This window comes from Rissa tridactyla, chromosome 10, assembly GCF_028500815.1.
Source record: "Rissa tridactyla isolate bRisTri1 chromosome 10, bRisTri1.patW.cur.20221130, whole genome shotgun sequence".
Lineage (NCBI taxonomy): Eukaryota > Metazoa > Chordata > Aves > Charadriiformes > Laridae > Rissa > Rissa tridactyla.
In genome coordinates this window covers 16,960,803-16,977,553 of record NC_071475.1, presented here as the reverse complement: position 1 = coordinate 16,977,553, position 16,751 = coordinate 16,960,803, and the positions used below count along the sequence as shown (strand labels likewise).

General features: G+C 56.0%; 1 protein-coding gene across 3 annotated transcripts; it reads right to left on the bottom strand.

The window, feature by feature from the left end:
• Positions 1 to 230: 230 nt before the first annotated feature.
• On the bottom strand, positions 231 to 15,108 carry BAP1 (BRCA1 associated protein 1). Of its 3 annotated transcripts, none has more exons than XM_054216063.1 (17): positions 14,959 to 15,107; positions 10,892 to 10,921; positions 10,737 to 10,791; positions 9,865 to 9,997; positions 9,358 to 9,477; positions 8,794 to 8,855; positions 8,567 to 8,709; positions 7,617 to 7,695; positions 6,349 to 6,472; positions 5,890 to 6,007; positions 5,305 to 5,492; positions 4,843 to 4,976; positions 3,746 to 4,218; positions 3,459 to 3,619; positions 2,637 to 2,729; positions 2,042 to 2,114; positions 231 to 1,752 (listed from the first exon to the last, which is right to left on the bottom strand). In XM_054216063.1, exons 1-17 carry the CDS (start codon positions 14,993 to 14,995, stop codon positions 1,619 to 1,621), a joined length of 2,157 nt encoding a protein of 718 aa, XP_054072038.1. In that variant the 5' UTR covers positions 14,996 to 15,107; the 3' UTR covers positions 231 to 1,618. The 3 variants fall into 3 exon arrangements, 2 of the variants coding, with proteins under 2 accessions (XP_054072038.1, XP_054072039.1); XM_054216064.1 differs by having other exon boundaries at positions 3,513 to 3,619; XR_008468675.1 differs by lacking the exons at positions 231 to 1,752; positions 2,042 to 2,114 and having other exon boundaries at positions 2,988 to 3,619; positions 14,959 to 15,108.
• Positions 15,109 to 16,751: the final 1,643 nt, after the last annotated feature.

Here is a 16,751-nt window from a genome sequence, read left to right as displayed (position 1 = left end):
GCTGATTGCCAGCCGGGTGCTCCCCCTCTCCCCTGCCCCCCAAGCTGTGTCAATAAATTGAGCTTGACTCGACCAGCATCCCATTCACCCGGTGTTATTGCAATCCCCACAATCACCTCAAGTTTTTAGCACCACAGCAGTAGCGGGGACAATGTGGCCCGGAGCAGGCACTTGGTGCTCCTTGCTGTACACATGCCCCTCTCCCTTCCCTCGCACACCTCTCCTTTGGCTGGCTGTTACAGGATAGCTTTATTCCTTCAGACAGATCCATTATTTACAGAACTTGATATTAGACACAGCAAGAGACAGAAGGATTTTCTTCCCTTCAACAAATACCAAAAGAACAGTTTCATTCCATAGTCAAGATCTGTACAAATTTGCACATTTGCAAAATTCAGTCCTCTCCTGCGGCAGCCCCCCTTGGCCCAGCTACGCCTCAGGACACCTCCGGAGAGAGGTGCTGACCTCTGGCTTCTGCGATCGCTCCTGGGGACAGGCAGGAGAAGCCCGTGTGCAGGAATGCTGGCAGGAGGCGGCAGGCAAGCTCTGGGTTAGCAGCCACGAGCGGCTTGGGCAGCTTTGGGCTCCCTCCACTGCTTCCAGCCGCCCCTGCACTCCCCGTCCTGCCTTGGGCATTACAGCAAACACTGTCACCTCTCCCCACCCTGACGGGCTTCGCTGAGGGCACCAAGTGACTCCACATCCAGCATCCACCCCAGCACCGTGCCCAGCAGCACCGAGGCCACCCTATGAACTTGGTCTGTTCATAAATCACGGGGGTTTCTCTGGGGACTGGGCCTAGAGCAACCCCGCATGACCCCCAGGCACTGCCAGGGCCACAGAGCTGGCCCCCCAGGGAGCAGCCATGGGAGCAGAGCCATGCGCTGCCCCCCACATCACCATGGAGGGCTGGGCATAAGGCCCAGCTCCAGGGATAAGCCCACTTGTCCTCACGCGGCAACAGAGCTGCCACGGCCCACCGGGGAGCAGTGAGGCAGGGCAAGGCAGGACTCCCTGGCCACGCATCGGCCAGCTCTGGGGATTAGATGCAGGAGAACAGGCTCTGTCCAGGAGCCGTCATGCTCAGCAACGGACAAAGCCTGGGTCAGAACTAAAAATGAGTTTGGGGAAGGGAGGGAGAGGGATAGAAAACAGACACAAATGTCCTATGGAAGCACAGAGCTGAAGGCCCGGACGCAGGAGGACGCAAGCCACAGCCAGCTGCGGCCAGCACAGCCTCACGTCGGCACCACCAGTGTTCCCACAAGCCAGACCTGCCGCCGGCTGGGTGGGCTCTTCCCCTCCTGCCGCAGTCCTCAGCCATGGCACCGAGACACAGGCCCACGGCGTCTGGGAGCTGCTGTGGCACTGTTTGGCAGCTGGGCACTCCAGCTTGCCTTCTGCTGCAGCTGCAGGGACTCCCCTCAAGACAACGCGCTTCCACCTTTCGCAAGTTGGGCTCAGAGGAAAACCTGATTTCTCTTTGTCCCCAGTCTCCACTTCGGCCGAGGGTTTGTTGCTGTGGTCCCACTTCCTTGGGCAAAGGCTAACATAGATCCAAGTGCCACTGCCCAAAGTCACAAAGCCCAGCTGCTGCTTCTCAGTCTTGACTCCCAGGCTACTGCCGCTTGGCTTTATAGGGGCGGGAGCGTTTCCGGCGGTCCGGCTTCCTCTGCTTGTGCAGACGGCCGATGCTGACCCCCTGCCGCCTGCGGACAGAGATGTTCTGCTCCACGAGGCTTGCCAGCATGCCTGCAGGGAGAGAGGCAGACAGACATAGCCCGTGCTGGAGTGCTGGTACAGCCCATGCCAGAGTACAGCCCTCCCTCTCTCACCCAAAACCACCAGTGAGCTCCTCCCGAGACTATAAAATCAGAAGGACTCAGTGGCTGCCCAGACTGAGCGCTACCCTGGGCAGAAATGGAGCAGGGCTGGGTGAGCTGCCCAGGCTCCCAGCTGCTGCTCTGCCACGCTCGGTGCAGCCCCCGCAACTGAATCTGAACCCCACGTTCCATCCACTCGGCCACACAGCACGGCTCACCCTCCTGCGCCAGCATGGAGATGAAGGTACAGATGAACTCATCATAGTTGTGGGTTCTCCTCTGGTCATCGATCTACAAAGAGATGACAAATCCACAAATAAATGGCTGGCAGGGAGAAAGGAGAGCTCAAGGCTGCCAGGGGGCAAAGAACCACCCTGCCTGGCCCAACCCACAGGCCAAAGAGACCACAGCAGGAAGGGACCAACCTCCCAGCCCGGCTCAGGCCAGCGCACAACTGGGACTGTCTCCATCCCAGTTCAGACGCCTGCAGAAAGGGCAACTGGGAAGAGGAGAGGGTGGGCAGGGAAGAAATCCTGACAGGCCTTGAGGCAGACTCCCCCCTTCCTCCTGCCAGTGCTGATGTTCAGCTGTGGCCCAGCTGCAGCGCTACACCAGTGCTGCCCAGCGGCTTCGGTCTGTCCTGGCCTGAGCTCTGCCCCACAGGGCTATCTGGTAACAGGAGAGGGACCCCAAATGCTCCCCATCGCCATTCTCAGCTGAACCACTCTCCCTCCACTTTGACATAAAGACACCCCAGACAGAAGTCTTCAGGGAGCTAAATCGACAACACAAACAAGCCATCAACAAACACACCTTGAATTTCTTCCTCTTTTCCACCTCTTCCTTCAGGCAGGCCTCGTAGTTCGCAATCTCTGCTTCCACGCACTTCAGCAGTGCCAGCAGCTCCTGCCAGGATCAAGCAGAGCAAACGTGAGCAGACAAACCCCTGCCGCAGCCCAGGAGCCAGCGGGGGGAGCTGGTGGGTGTTCCTCTCTGCACTGAGAAAGGGAGAATTCATCCGAGCAAAAAACACTTGCCAGGGGAAAAAAAGATCAGTTCATGGTAAGGAATTTCTGAGTCAGAGGGTGATCCATCAGCCAGACAGCACTAGGGCCAGCCCCAGGGGAGCTGGGTTCTGCCCCAGCCTGGCCCAGCCCCGTGTACCTGGTTCTCTGGGACCAGGGGGAGAAACACCCCAGGGCCTGGTTCTTCTCAGTAACAAAATTTGAAGACTTCCCTTTTGAGTAAAACAGTCTCTAGCCAGCTCTCCTTCAGAGAGACCTTGATGGACTTGTGCTGCCTGAGCCTGGTCCTGTCCCTGGCTGGAGGGCGCAGACAGGCAGTAAAGGGCAGGCTGGGATTTGGGGGTGCGGGGTCCCACCAGCCTCTGGCCCAAAGAAGAGCACAGCACGTCGAACGTCTCAGCTGCAGGAGACAGTGGCTCTGCCCACTGCCACGGCAAATGTCCCCAAGATGACGCAAGGCACAAAACCTGCACTGCCCTGTGCCCCAAGGCACGGCTGCGGCGACACGCGAGCGGGACAGCGTGCACATGCGGTTCGGTCACTGCTGCTGCGTCTCTGGGTGAGCACAGGGAGCTCCACGTTCCCAGGGCTGTCGCAGCACAAAACTCACCTTGGGAGAATACTTTTCCCCCCCAGGGTGATCACTGGTCCTGCCAAGTCCCACCTTCTCTTTGCTGTCACTGGCCTCACTGCCCTCCTTCTCGTCCAGTTTGATTGCGACCGGGGCCTCTTCACCGGGTTTGATGGAAGGGGGGGAGCTTTTACCCCCATCTGCGCACAGGGGAAGGAAGCGTTAAGAGCCATCGGAAAGGACCGGTATCCACTCCTTAAATCAAAGGACACTGTCCCGTCACCGCAGGGGAGATGCCACCCCCTGAAAAGCTGGCAGACACCTACCTGCAACAGCCAGCGGGCAGAACACGCCATCCTCTGTGAGGTGCAGCAGGCCAGTGCTGATAACGGGCCCCAGGTCCCTGACAGCCCGGTTGTAGCGCATGCAGTCGACGCGCAGCAGGCCGTCCTCCTCGCCGAAGAGCACCTTGGAGATGTGGGAGGTGACAGGGCTGGAAGGACGGGTGGGGTTGGCCGAGCGGATGGGAGAGCGCAGCGGGGAGTTGAAGGCGCTGCCGATCTCTGAGGCGGTGTCTGTGCTCTCATTGCTGGGGGTGGGAGAGGGCTGGGAGTGGGTAACCACCGCCACAGCCGTACCCCCGCTGCTCGTCTTGATGGACAGAGGAATAGAAAGATCCTTTTGAGATTCCTTCAGCTTCTCAGCCAGGACGTTGATGGTGTTGGGCTGGAGGACGGAGAGCTGGCCATCCGCAGCTCCCGCCACGTGCTCTTGCTTTACCTGCCCTTTCCTTTTGTACCTGCCCAGGAACACAGCAGAGAAGGTGAGCAGCTGGTGGAAGGAGATGGGGGCCCAGTGCAGGCACTGCCAGCTCCGCACTCAGCACTCCAGGCTGTCTGCTAGGATGAAGCAAGGCCTGCAACATTTCTAGGTCACCCCCACTACCACGAGCTTCTCTGGCAGGCACCCAACCCCACCGAACCACTCAGCTGCAGGTAACCCTACGCAACCGGGGGCACAGGGCGCTGTGTACCCCTGCTCTTCTTCCACAGGCCCCAGAAGCAGCCTCGCTGTGACCCCACCTTCCTGATCTTCACAGCAGCCCAAGCACACCAGAACTGTCACCAGGAGCTGATCTGGCAATCGACGCTGAGGAACTGAGGTTCCCCAAAGCTGCTGCCAATACAGTTATACTTGGGGCAGACAAAATTCAGGGTTGATTGCGAAGAGCTACAGAAGAGCTTTACAAAATCCAGTGAGTGAGCAGTAAAACAGCAGGTGAAGAGGAGAACAGCCCTAACTGCACACAGAGGTACAAGCTCTAACACAGTTAATGGCGCTCAGGAAAGAGATCTGGGAGCCACCACTGGTGATTCTACAAGTGTTAGCTCCCTGCCCCCCATCCCTCAGCTCAAGCTGTCACCTGATGGCCGAGTTGGTGTTACGAACTTCCTCCTCATCATCATCATCGTAGTCATCCTCATCGTCCGAGTACTGCTGGTGCTGTCGGACTGGGACCCGGCTGCGACCCACTCCTGCTGCAAGGTCTTCTTCCTCCTGCAAAACACCGTTGCTGATGGCCTGCTGGCAGCAGGGCAAGGAGAAAACACGTAGCAGACACATCCTTGGTCCAGCTGAGCACTGGGTCTTGCCTCTTTCAAGAGGAGACGGGGGACTCTCCCCAGTGCTTGCTCAGTTGGCCTACATTAACGCTAACCTCTTTTGCCAGGTCAGTGCTTACCCTCTCACCTTCCAGCCCAGGTCAGCACAAGGGCGGGCAGGGGAAGGGCTGAGGCTGGCTGACGGAGTCCCATGGAGGTGAGGGACTGGAATTGAAAAGCTCATCTCAACTCAGGTGTGCTGCTGGCCTGGAGCTCCAGCCTACCTGCATGGGGGACTTGGCGTAGTTGTGATTATCCAGGAAAGCTGGCAACCTCTGCACGATGGGGTTGGGGTTTGCTGGAGGCGCCCCGTTGATACTGCTCGCTGATGTCTTTGCCACCTGTTTGGATTTGTTGGGTGGGCTCTGTGTGGCCGCAGGGTGGCCCTGGCTGGCAGGCTCATCGGTGCCATCTGCCATACAAGCATAGCACAGCTGTTCATAACCAGCACCATCACATTTTACTCAATGTCCTCTGATACCCCATGCCCACTCCATGTAGCAGAAGAGCTCTTACGCTCCACCAGACCATCATACCCACTTCCCATTCCACCTACAGCTGTCACCAGTGTCCCTAAGCTTAAGCCCTCCCATTTTCAAGCTCTGATCCCTCCAACACTCCTCCCAGGCACAGAGGCATCCACCACACCCCAGCACAGTGCACATGGAGCTGGGCTTGGAGAAAAGAAAGTGAAGCTGACCACAAAACTGCCTCAAGCTCCAAGTCAGCCAGCCGGCGTCACCAGCCTGTGCTCACTCCATGGCAGGCCAGGCTGGCTGGCTGGCAACACCACTGGTATGGGGGTCTACCTGGATGAGTGCTCTCTGGAGTCACGGTCTTGCTGCTGGCTGGCTTTGCCTCTTCTGGAGGCTGAGCCTCCTGAGACTTCTGGGTCTGGATCAGCTCAGGCTGAGTTACTCGGATCAGCTTGAAGACAAATGACAGGTAGAAACTGAGCGCTGGACTGGAGTGACCCAAACACATCCCTCCCATTCAAGCACTGCAGAAGAACTCATGAGGGTGAGCCAGCCACCAAATGCCCATGTGCACAATCAACTGATAATGCCATGGATAACCTCCCAGGTGAGCAGTAAAACGCCAAGCAGCAATCCTAGTTATCTCCTCTTCCCAGAAGACATTTACCAAGGAAAAAAAAAAAAAACAACAAAACAACAATATCCAGGGCCCCTACAGCACAGGGAGATGCCCTGAAAACAGAGCCTATTCCCACCCCAGGCTCACACTCTCTCAAGCTTGTGCTGTCCTACCTGCTGCAAGGCCTCCAGCACAGTCTGGCGGTTCATCTTCAGGATGTGCAGTTTGGACTCGTACTTCATCCTCCGATCAGGCACCACCGCCATCAGGTTGAAGCGGATGTCGTGGTACGGCTCCCTGCAGGAGGGGATAGCAGACATCAGCCACAAGCTGGCAGAGGAAAGCCCATCTCCCAGCAAAGGGGGGGTCAGCAGGCCACCAGCCATACCCCACACACCTTTCCAGGGAGCACCTCCCCTGCCCTGGCGTTTAGCACCAACACACAGGAGGCTTTTCCCCCAAAACCAAGTCAACCGCAGGCTGGCTGAAGAATCAGAGAAAGGCTGAAAGAGCTGGGACTCTTTAGCCTGGAGAAGAGAAGGCTGAGGGGGGACCTGATTAATGTTTACAAGTACCTAAAGGGTGGGTTTAAGGAGGACGGAGCCAGGCTCTTTTCAATGGTTCCCAGCGACAGGACAAGGGGCAATGGGCACAAGCTAGAACATAGGAAGTTCCGTTCAAATACACGGAAAAACTTCTTTACGGTGAGGGTGACAGAGCACTGGAACAGGCTGCCCAGGGAGGTGGTGGAGTCCCCTTCTCTGGAGATTTTCAAGACCCGCCTGGATGCAGCCCTGAGGGATGTGCTTTAGGCAATCCTGCTCTAGCAGGGGAGTTGGACTAGATGATCTCTAGAGGTCCCTTCCAACTCTGAAGATTCCGTGATTCCGTGAAAGCTGCTTCAGCCACAACACAAAACACCCTCCACAGAGTCACAGGTTGGCTGAGGTGGGAAGGGGCCTGTGGAGGTCACCTGCTCCAAGCCCCTGCTCCAGCAGGGTCACCCAGCGCTGGTTGCCCAGGACCATGTCCAGATGGCTTTTGAGTATGTCCAAGGATGGAGACTCCACAACCTCTCTGGGCAACCTGTGCCAGTGCTCGGTCACCCTCATGCCCAAGCAGCCAAGAGGCCCAGCTCAGAACCAGAAGCACCATTCCTTCTCCTATGGACTCAAGCTAACAGGCACCTAATCTGGCCACTCTTATTCTTCCATGGCCATTTGCAGGGACTCTGCATCGTACAGAGTGCAGCTTCTCTGCATGCTTTGAAGGCAAGCAAACTGTAGGCAAGAGAAGGCAAGGAGGCAGCACATCTGCACCCCTCCCAAGCAATGTTCTCCACCCACACTCCCACAACTTGTCGCACAGAGATCACAGTAGAAATAATCCAGGGGAAAATAGCAAAGGTCCAGGGCCCATGGACCGTGGCCTGGTACATTACCCTGCAGTGGCCAGGCCAATGCGCTCCATGATTACTCTCCTGGCTTTGTCTGTCCATTCCTCGTCATCAGCCCACGGCCCTGTGATAATGAGACAGAGCTGGAATTAGCAAAGCAGGCCAAGGCTCCTGCTTCAGACTCACAGAGCGGAACCTGCTGTCCCCACAAAAGGCAATCTCACAGCTCCCGAACATACCAGGGAACAAGTCAAGAAGGGGCCCAGGAGGCAGAAGGACCACACTGTCAGCCCATACAGTGGAACACCCTGCTTCCACCTTCTGAATGGACAATGTGAGTTATCTGCTGGGCAGAAAGGTAAGTTCTGCACCCTACAGACCACAAGTGATTCACAGGCTCCGGGCTCACAAAGTCCAAGGAAATCCCAGGTCTTGCGGGGATCCACCTGCCACTGGATCTAGTGCCATGCTTAAGAAACCCAAGTACATGAAGTGGGTACCTTACCAAAGGGCCTGACGGACAGAAGCAAAGTCCTAGCGGGGATAAGTAAGTGAAAGACAGAACTAGTGGTCAAGTTGTAAGAGAAGGGAGTAACCTGAGCAGCCTGCTGGGATCTGTGTTGGGACCTTGTGCCTCAACACTCAGCGGCTATTTGGCACAAGGAGAGGGTAAGGAGGAGACAAAGCCTGCTCGCAATACCAAGTTATTTCAGAGCTGCAGAAAGACATCATGACCCTGAGCAACTGGGGAGGAAAATCAGAAGGCTGGAAAAAGCAATGCAGTGCATTTAGAAATAATTGTCTTCTAGACACAGTCCCCAGCGCGTAAACTCCAAAATGAGCTATCAAAACTCAGGACAAATCTGTGAGCCATTGGAGCAATTCTGCTCAAACATTAGGCAATGCTTAGTGGCAATGAAAAATAATACATGCATTTGGACATACCAGGATGTCTATTCAACTACATCAACAACTAGCAACAGGTGGACTCTTACCATGGTCAATGGGATAGACCTTGAGCCCATCCAGCTCAAACAGCCGTCCCTTGATGGGGACATAACTGACAAAATGAAAAGCCTCCATGGTTCGCACAGCGCTGATACCATTCTGCTTTTCCGGCAAGTGCCGTGGCTCTGGCCTGGAACAGCAAAAAAGGCGGGAGGTCAGAGGAGAGCCTGCCTCCTCCAGCGAAAGCAGGGTGCAAGAGGTTCCCCTCACTCACCTGGCATGGCTGTTATGGGCCTTGGCCAGCTCTGGGGCATTGCCGATGGCATAGCCTTTACTCTGCAGCAAACAGCAAGAGAGGAAACAACTGAGAAGTGACAGGAAACAGCCACACCAGCTTCACCCACCGGCTCCCCACTCCCGCCATCCATACACAGGACCAGGAGAGCAACTTTCAGGCACACCCTCTGTTCTGGTGAGTTACAGGTAAAACCCAAGATGAAGATAACACACAATCTCTGCGAAAGAAACTACGGTTAGAGAGAAACACAGACTTCAAATAGGTCTGAAGGTAGGAGAGAGGACTTCTGATCACAGACCTAGAGAATGCACCTAGGCTAGGGAATAACATAACAGAAGGCTCAGAGCTGTGCCCAGTGTAATGGGACCAATGCTCTGAGTAAGGCAAGGCAAGAAGATGAGAAAGAGCCAATAGTGATGTAGCGTACAGCCACGAAGGGCTGGAAAGGAGCCACCTCGTTAGAGCATCATCCCGAGAGGGGAGTGAGAGGCAGATTCACATGTGCCACCCATGCACAGCCCTGCACACTGCCGCCCTTACCTCAGGGCTGAATCCTTTGGTGAAATCCTTCATACGGCTCAGCGTGGGACCGAGGTCGACATTGTTGCAGTTTAGGAGGACGCTCAGCAGGGCGTGGGTGGCACAGGAGTTGGGGATCAGCTGGAGGGTGACACAAGGACCATCTTAACCAGCAGGAACAAGGCAACCCTTCAACAACCCCTCAGTGTCAACCATAATCAACTGAAGAGTGCTGATGCAAGAACCACTTGTGAGAGCAGTGACTTGACCTCAGCTCTCAAAGGGAAGAGGGAGGTCAGTCTCGCTTAGTGAGCCACACCATGCCCCCATGAGCACTTGTCACAGCACAGGCCACAGACAGGCTCGCAGCCCCCGCTGGATTCCCTCCAACCCAGAGCTCAGGGCAGAGACTCCCCGGAAAGAGAGAGAGTCTCCCAGGCAAGAGGAGTGCAGCTTCTCAGTATGTTGCTTCCCTGCGGTGTCACACAGGACGCCCACATACACACTTTCCCCCTGCCTCCAGCCTACCTGGTGAGCAAAGAACATGTTATTAACGATGTCATCGTCGATCACCGACGTCTCATCCACCAGGGTAGAGACCTTCCGGCGTGATCTGCGCTCCTCAATCCACTTGAACAGGAAGATGAACCCATACACAGGGCTGTGGAGAGAAGTCAGCAGCTGCATCATTTTGGATGGACCACATCAGTGGGGCTGCTCTGCCCAGCGCCAGAAACCTTCTGTTTCAAACCACAGGCAGAGCAAAGACAGAGGAAAAGCAGAACCACCAGCCTCATCTTTCAGGAAGTGACCATCCCTGCCGCAAGTCCCCCCAGCCCCACATTACCAAGGACACTCTCCTGTGCTGATGCTCTGGGCTCAGACAACAATCAAGCTTGAAAACTTTGGGGGTTGACAGGTCTTAAGAGACTCAAGACAGGGAAATGGAAGGTGAAATTCACCTCTGGATGCTGACCAACCTTCAGCATAGTGCCCGACCACCAAATGACCTCGCTTTTTAAATACGTGTTGTACTCATTTTCAAGAAGAGTTCAGACAATGACTTTTAAGAAAGTGACAGCCTCAAAGCCATTTCAAAGCACTGAGACAGGGAGAAAGCTCACGCTGCAAGCCCACTGGTTGGCACTGCACTTCTCCATGGAAGAAGGGAGATGAATCCCTTGACGTATGTCCCCCACCTGCCCCACAGGGTCTTTCTCAAGGCACAAGATTGCCCGTCTGCCCCAAACGTGATGAAGCACTCCTGGTTCATCACTTACAACGCTGACCTCCATGACCGATGAGCTCACAGGGTCCCTTCTGAATGCCCAGCGATGAGTTCCTAGGCCTACAGATGCGTTCTGCTTAATAAAACCCATACTTTCATGTCTGTGACTTACCCTTGGCATTTGCTCTGCAGATCATAAATCTCTTCAACCTGCACTCCCTTGACCCCTGCAAACAAAGGGCAGAAGCTGCTGTAAAGCCCACCAGAAAGGAATAGGGGTAATGTCAAACACAAAACCAACTTCCCAGGAAGGCTTCTTGCACTCACCAAAATCTTCTACCAGGAGTGTGAAGAGACCTGGAAAGGAACAAAACCAACAGGTTACTTCTAGGTGAAGGGCACAGAGAGGAAACGTGCTGCCAGCAGCCCCTGAAGGTCCCATGTGGTCCCAGACCAAGGCACAGGCAGAAAAAATGCAGCAGAGCAGCACTGGGATCACACTGACTCCACAGCAGCAGAGCTGTTGAGCCCTGGCTCGCTACAGAGGTGCTCTGGCTCCCTTCACCCCCATTTGTCATCCTCTTCCTCAAGAGGACCTGAATCAACCTTCTCCTGCCAGAGCCCAGTGAAGCTGGACCCACCTTCAGCATCCTGACCCACTTCAGATGCCATGCCAAGAAGTAAAACCCCACCATGAACAGCAGCAGGGAGCACCCAAATGGCACACACTCCTCTAACTGGAGGGAAAGGCGGCCGAATAGATCACAGGATATTTTTAAAAAAGGCAATTTATGTTCTTGTTACTGAAAGACAGCCAGTGAAGAGAAAGCCAGCTCAGAGCAACAGGGCTGCGGGGAAGTATGAGGGCCGAAAGGCTCGCCGCCTTCTCCCTCTCTCCTGGGGGACCAAATCCAAGAGCCTGTCTCCAAGTGACTACAAAATTCCCATTAGAGAAGGACATAACCAAGGATATAGACACAATGGCAAAGAGAAGAAAGATTATTAGACATCAGCAACTGAGCAGCAGCTTCTGCTCTGATGCCATAGCAAAGGCAGTTGGCCCAATTTTTAGGCAGTCCCCCTGCATGCACAGTTAGCAAGCTCGAGACTGGAATAATAAAGCTGCTTCTTTCACTCCCATATAAAGGCTGCTGAAAGCCTGGGAGGAAGGCCAGGGAATATCAATAAGAAGGACTCAATCCTGAGAAACATCCCTGTAAGCAAAGGATTTAAGGAACCTGATGTAAGTGTCTCAATCAAGAAGGAAAGCACCCAGGGGGCTTCCACACCAAAGTTAAAATGACAAAAGCAGGGAGGAAACTTCTGGGAGCAAAAAGTCTCCATTAATTTAGCAGAAGACATCATATTTCTTACAAAATTGTCTATGGGAAGAAACACGCTATGGAAATAACATGCTTGAACCAGTGACAGCCTCCTCGCTGTGTAACGCTGTTACACCAAACCCCAGCTCCTTTCTGATACGGGTGTTTTTGCTCAAAATTGTGGAGGGCTGTGTCATACAGGTGACATCTACAGAGACTTCAGGCACTGCCACAGTCTCACTGTCTTCTTTGCAGCAACCCCCTTAGAGCAAGTGCTCCTTGCAGATCATAAAGATTTTCAGATGTTCCTTACAGCCATGGTTCTTGTTCCCTCCTTACATAGTGTCCGTTAGGGAAGCCATGGTTCTTGTTCCCTCCTTACATAGCGTCCGTTAGGGAAGCGGGTGTCACAGCTGTTTACCGGTAGAGTCTCTCAACTGTAAAAGCTTCCACAAAGGTCAAAAGCCTCGCTCACTCTCCAGTTTCAACAATTACAGCCCACTGATCACAACAAAACACATGTGACGCAAGATGTGAACCGTATCACAAGCTCTGCCTTGCAGCCAGTGAAGATTTGCATCAGAGCATGGCCTTGCAAACACAATCAACCATAAATGCTGAAAGCAGCACTGCTCCTGCAGGTACCACCAGAAGGAGAAGACCAAGCAGGACTTCCAAGTTTGCTGTGGCTCAGCCCAGAGCACTCCTGCATCTCTGCGGCAGTCCTCCAGGACCGTGCAACAGACTGGCAGGGCTGCACCAAAGGAGATGGGAAGTCAGCCGTCGCGTGTTTTCATCCTGTCTGATCAACATATCCAGGGAGTCAGAGGGAGGATGAAGCCAAACTTCTCAGAGCGCACCATGAAAGGACAAGAAGTGATGGGAACAAGCTGAAGCAAGAGAAATTCTGACTACGCACCCAGAAACAAACAATTCTTCATTACCAATGTGGTCAGCCCTGGGACCGGGCCTCAGAAATCTCCTTCTTGGGCATATACAACTAGACATGGCCACAAGTAAGCTGAACTACCTTTGAAGTCAGCTCTGCTTTGGGCCAAAGACTTCCAGGGGTCCCTTCCAACTGCGGTTTTTCTCCAATTCATTTCAATATTTCGTATTACCTCAACGTCCATGAAAGGCACAGTCCTGCTGCTGTGATCACTCCTGGAACACCCGAAACCTCCATCCCAAATTATGTGAGTTGGATGGAGGAAACATTCTGGTGTGCACAAGCACACACAATACTATGCCAGCAGCCTGGAGGCTCCCCCCTCCACCAAGCAGCCACAGCAAGACAGCTCAAATCTAGATCTACCGACCCTTCCTCACCAGTAAAGCACCGTGAGCTTTCACTCCCAAGCCCCATGGCGAGGGCTGGGCAGCTTATGGCATGTGCTGAAGGCCGAGAGCAGAGCACGGGTCATTCCTAACCACTGTCCCAGCTGCCACCTCTGCACCTGAACCTCCACACATCCGAAGGAGTGCAGGTGTGGTATGCTGAGAGCCTGCCTCTGCCTAGACAGCTTATCTTCCAAGCAAATAACCTTCTCTGCCCAGTGTGAGAATCCAAACCATGTCTTGTCTTCAGCATCGTCGTGATGAAGACAGGGGAGGATGGGAACAATTTCAACAATTCCCAAGTACCAGTAAAAAGAGAATAAAGAAGAGCAAGTTCTGGGCTGACTGGGAGACCGACAGCAGACAGAATCCTTCTCTGAGTGCAGGAAGACAAATATAATGCCAGTGGTCCAATTTCCTCACGCACAGCTTCAAAAATACACCACCACATCCAAAAGACTCCTGTCTCAAAGGACACCCCACACTGCACTTCGGCCATTCAGAGATGTTAAAGCAATGCTCAGCCAGTGTCGCAGCTGACACCAGCTTTGGCCCTCAAATCCTAACTCACAAAACAAACTCTGGGACTCCACCACAGAAAACACTTTCTCCAATGCGGCGGGAAGAGGATACCCATGACCGTCCTGCTACCGGCAGCTCAGGTGCCACACCAGGCTCTTCAGAACCTTTCCTGGACTACCTGGGGGAGAGGGTTTGATCCACCTGCTCATCTGCAAAGCGATGACAGGATCTGACATGCACAAGACGGAGATGACACCCTCATGTGCTCCCGAGTGACACAGGTTGTCCTCAATTGCCCACAATGGGGCAATCACCAGTCAGAGCTGTTTCTGTAGCAAGGGGCATCCCATACGCTCACCTCTCCGTGTATTCCAGTGATATTTTGGGGCGTACTTGCAAACAAGGGGAATGCTTCATGCCACAGCCTCGCAGCATTTCAGATGTTTTCCACAGACCCCTGGGTTTATCAAACCACACATGCACACACAGAGGAGTCCATGACACCTCAGACCCCATGTACAAGTCCTGCCAGAGCCCAGGCCCCACTCCGAGCCTTCACAATGCTCCTGGCAGCCCTGTTCACCCCATCCCTGCCCTCATCCTGCACCCCTACACCTGGTCTCTTGATACCCCCTTCTCTGGCTGCCCTACACCCCCATAACCTTTCCCTATGCCTCCCTGGGCTATGTCCCACACACCCTGACCCCGCACAGCCCCCCTTCCCCCCAGGACCCACACTACTCCTGCCCCACATACCCCTCCACCCTCGCCTGCCCTCCCAATCCTCTGCCCACACCCCCAGGCACCCCCTCACACGCATTAGCACCTCTCCCTGGCCATGGCCCTCCTCTCCTCGCGCCCCCTCCCCAGCCCCACTTCCCACCCCATATACTCCCACAACGCCTGTCCCCCTCACACCCCCATTCTAGGCCTGCACCCCAGAACCCTGCCTACACACCCCTCACTTCACCTGGACACCCCACACTCCCAGCCTGCCCCTCTGAGACTCCCCCAGACCCCGACCTGTCCCTCACAGCCTCCCCACGGCCCAGGCCCCGGCCTGTCCTCACAAACCCCCGTCCCGTCCCTCACAGACGCCCGGCCCAGGCCCCAGGCCCAGCCTGTCCCTCACAGCCCCCCTGGCCTAGGCCGCGGCCCCCGGCCCGCCCCTCACAGCCTCCCCCCCGCCCCGGCGCCGCCCCCGCCACTCACCGGGGTCGCTCTCCAGCTCCAGCCAGCCCTTATTCATCTTCCCGCGGGCCGGGCCGCGCCGCCATGTCCGGCTCCGCCACCCGCCCCGACTCCGGTCCGGGCCCCGCCGCCGCCGCCGCCGTCGCACCGCCCCTGCGCGTCATCGCTGCGCGACGCCGCGTGATGTCAAAGCGCGCCGCGCCACATCGGTCCCCAGGGGGGTGGCGGTGGTGGCGCCACAAAGGGCCCCGCGGCGGCGGGGGAGGCCTGGGAGGGCCCTGTGGGCCAGGGCCTCGGCCTCTCCCTCTCCCTGTCCCGCCCCGGGGCTTCCTCTAGGACTTGGGCTCGACAGCGTGGGCCGCCGCGTGCGGCCTGTCGTGAGGGACCTGGAACTGGGACATACACCTAGGCCTGTCGTGAGGGGCCTGGGCCTGTTGTGAGGGGCCGGGGTCTGGAACTGGGCGTGGGCCTGTCGTGAGGGACCCAGGCCTGGAACTGGGCCTGGGCCTGTCATGGTCAGGTGGAAGGGCTCCTGCTGAGGCTAAGGCCAACCATAACGTCCCTCACCCTGCCAGCAGCTCCACTTACACTGTCACGGAGGCTGGAGGGCTCCCAGGGGGAGCGGGTGCCCCTGTGCTGCGCTTCCTTAGGAAGTGGGCTAAAAATAGGAGCCGGATCCCTGGCTGCGCTTGTCCCCCCCACCATGGCTTTGTTCTGCGGCTGTTCCCACACACGCCCTGTCCTCCAGCACTCCCTTTGCCCCGCTCCTGTCCCTGGGACAGGGCTTGCCCAGCAGCACCAAGACCCAGGCAGGGCTTGTTCCCCTCATACAGAGGAGCCTCGGGGGCAACAGCGCTGTACCTGCCCACCAAAGTTGTCTCCTTCCACCCCCCAGGTTGAGGGAGGATGTGTTCATTTAGCCCCTGGAAATTTCTAAGGGCTCCGTTGTCTGGTTATCATGAGAGACAAGGCTGGAACGTGAGCCCAGCAGAGACCCGCTCGCAGCCCTGACAAAAGCCCTCCTACTCCAGCCTTGCTGATGTAAAACTACCCCAGAGGGCCAGGCCCAGCCACCGCAGAGATTTACGGAGATTTACCAGGAGGGGGAGGCTCTTTCAGGGACTGGTTTCTTCTGGTCTTTGTTCCTGCTCAGTTTGAAACACCACTGGCCTGTGTCACCTCCAGTCACCGCAGTTCACCTCAGGCCAGGTCCCACAGGTAGCAGAGGTCCTGGGACCCCTCTCGCTGCCTCCCCGGGGATGCAGCCCAGCCCCAGCTCTGCCAAGCACAGGGGGTTGCTCAGAGGGCAACAAGGTGCAGGTATTTCAGCGGTGGGGCTCATTGCAAGTGCTTCAGAGCCATTAAATCCAAGCCCTGAGGAATCAGACTTCTGTCTCTTATTTCTGGCCTTAAACCCATGTCCCTCCTTGTCTCTACTTGTTGCTTATCGTTCCGTGCCCCCCAGGCCTGCCATTAACTTAATCCATGTGCTTGGCTCCAGTCTGGCACGTAAATCTGTGCTGCTGGCTCTGCTCCGCTCCCTGCAGGACATGTCCCAGCCCGCCAGCCCCACCAGAGCCCTCCCATCCCGAGAGACACTCCATGCAGGCGCTGTGAGTTTGCAGGAGAGGTGGGGTGGGGAGCTGGAGGAGAGGGTTGGGACCCACAGCTCATCTCCATGGGCACGCCATGGGACAGGGTAGCGCTGCTGGGGGACTTTGTCCCCATCAAAGGCGCCGCGGCGAGCCGTGGTGCTCTGCTGCTGCAGCACAAACACACACACCGAGGGAGGAGCGATGATATCATGAGCTGGC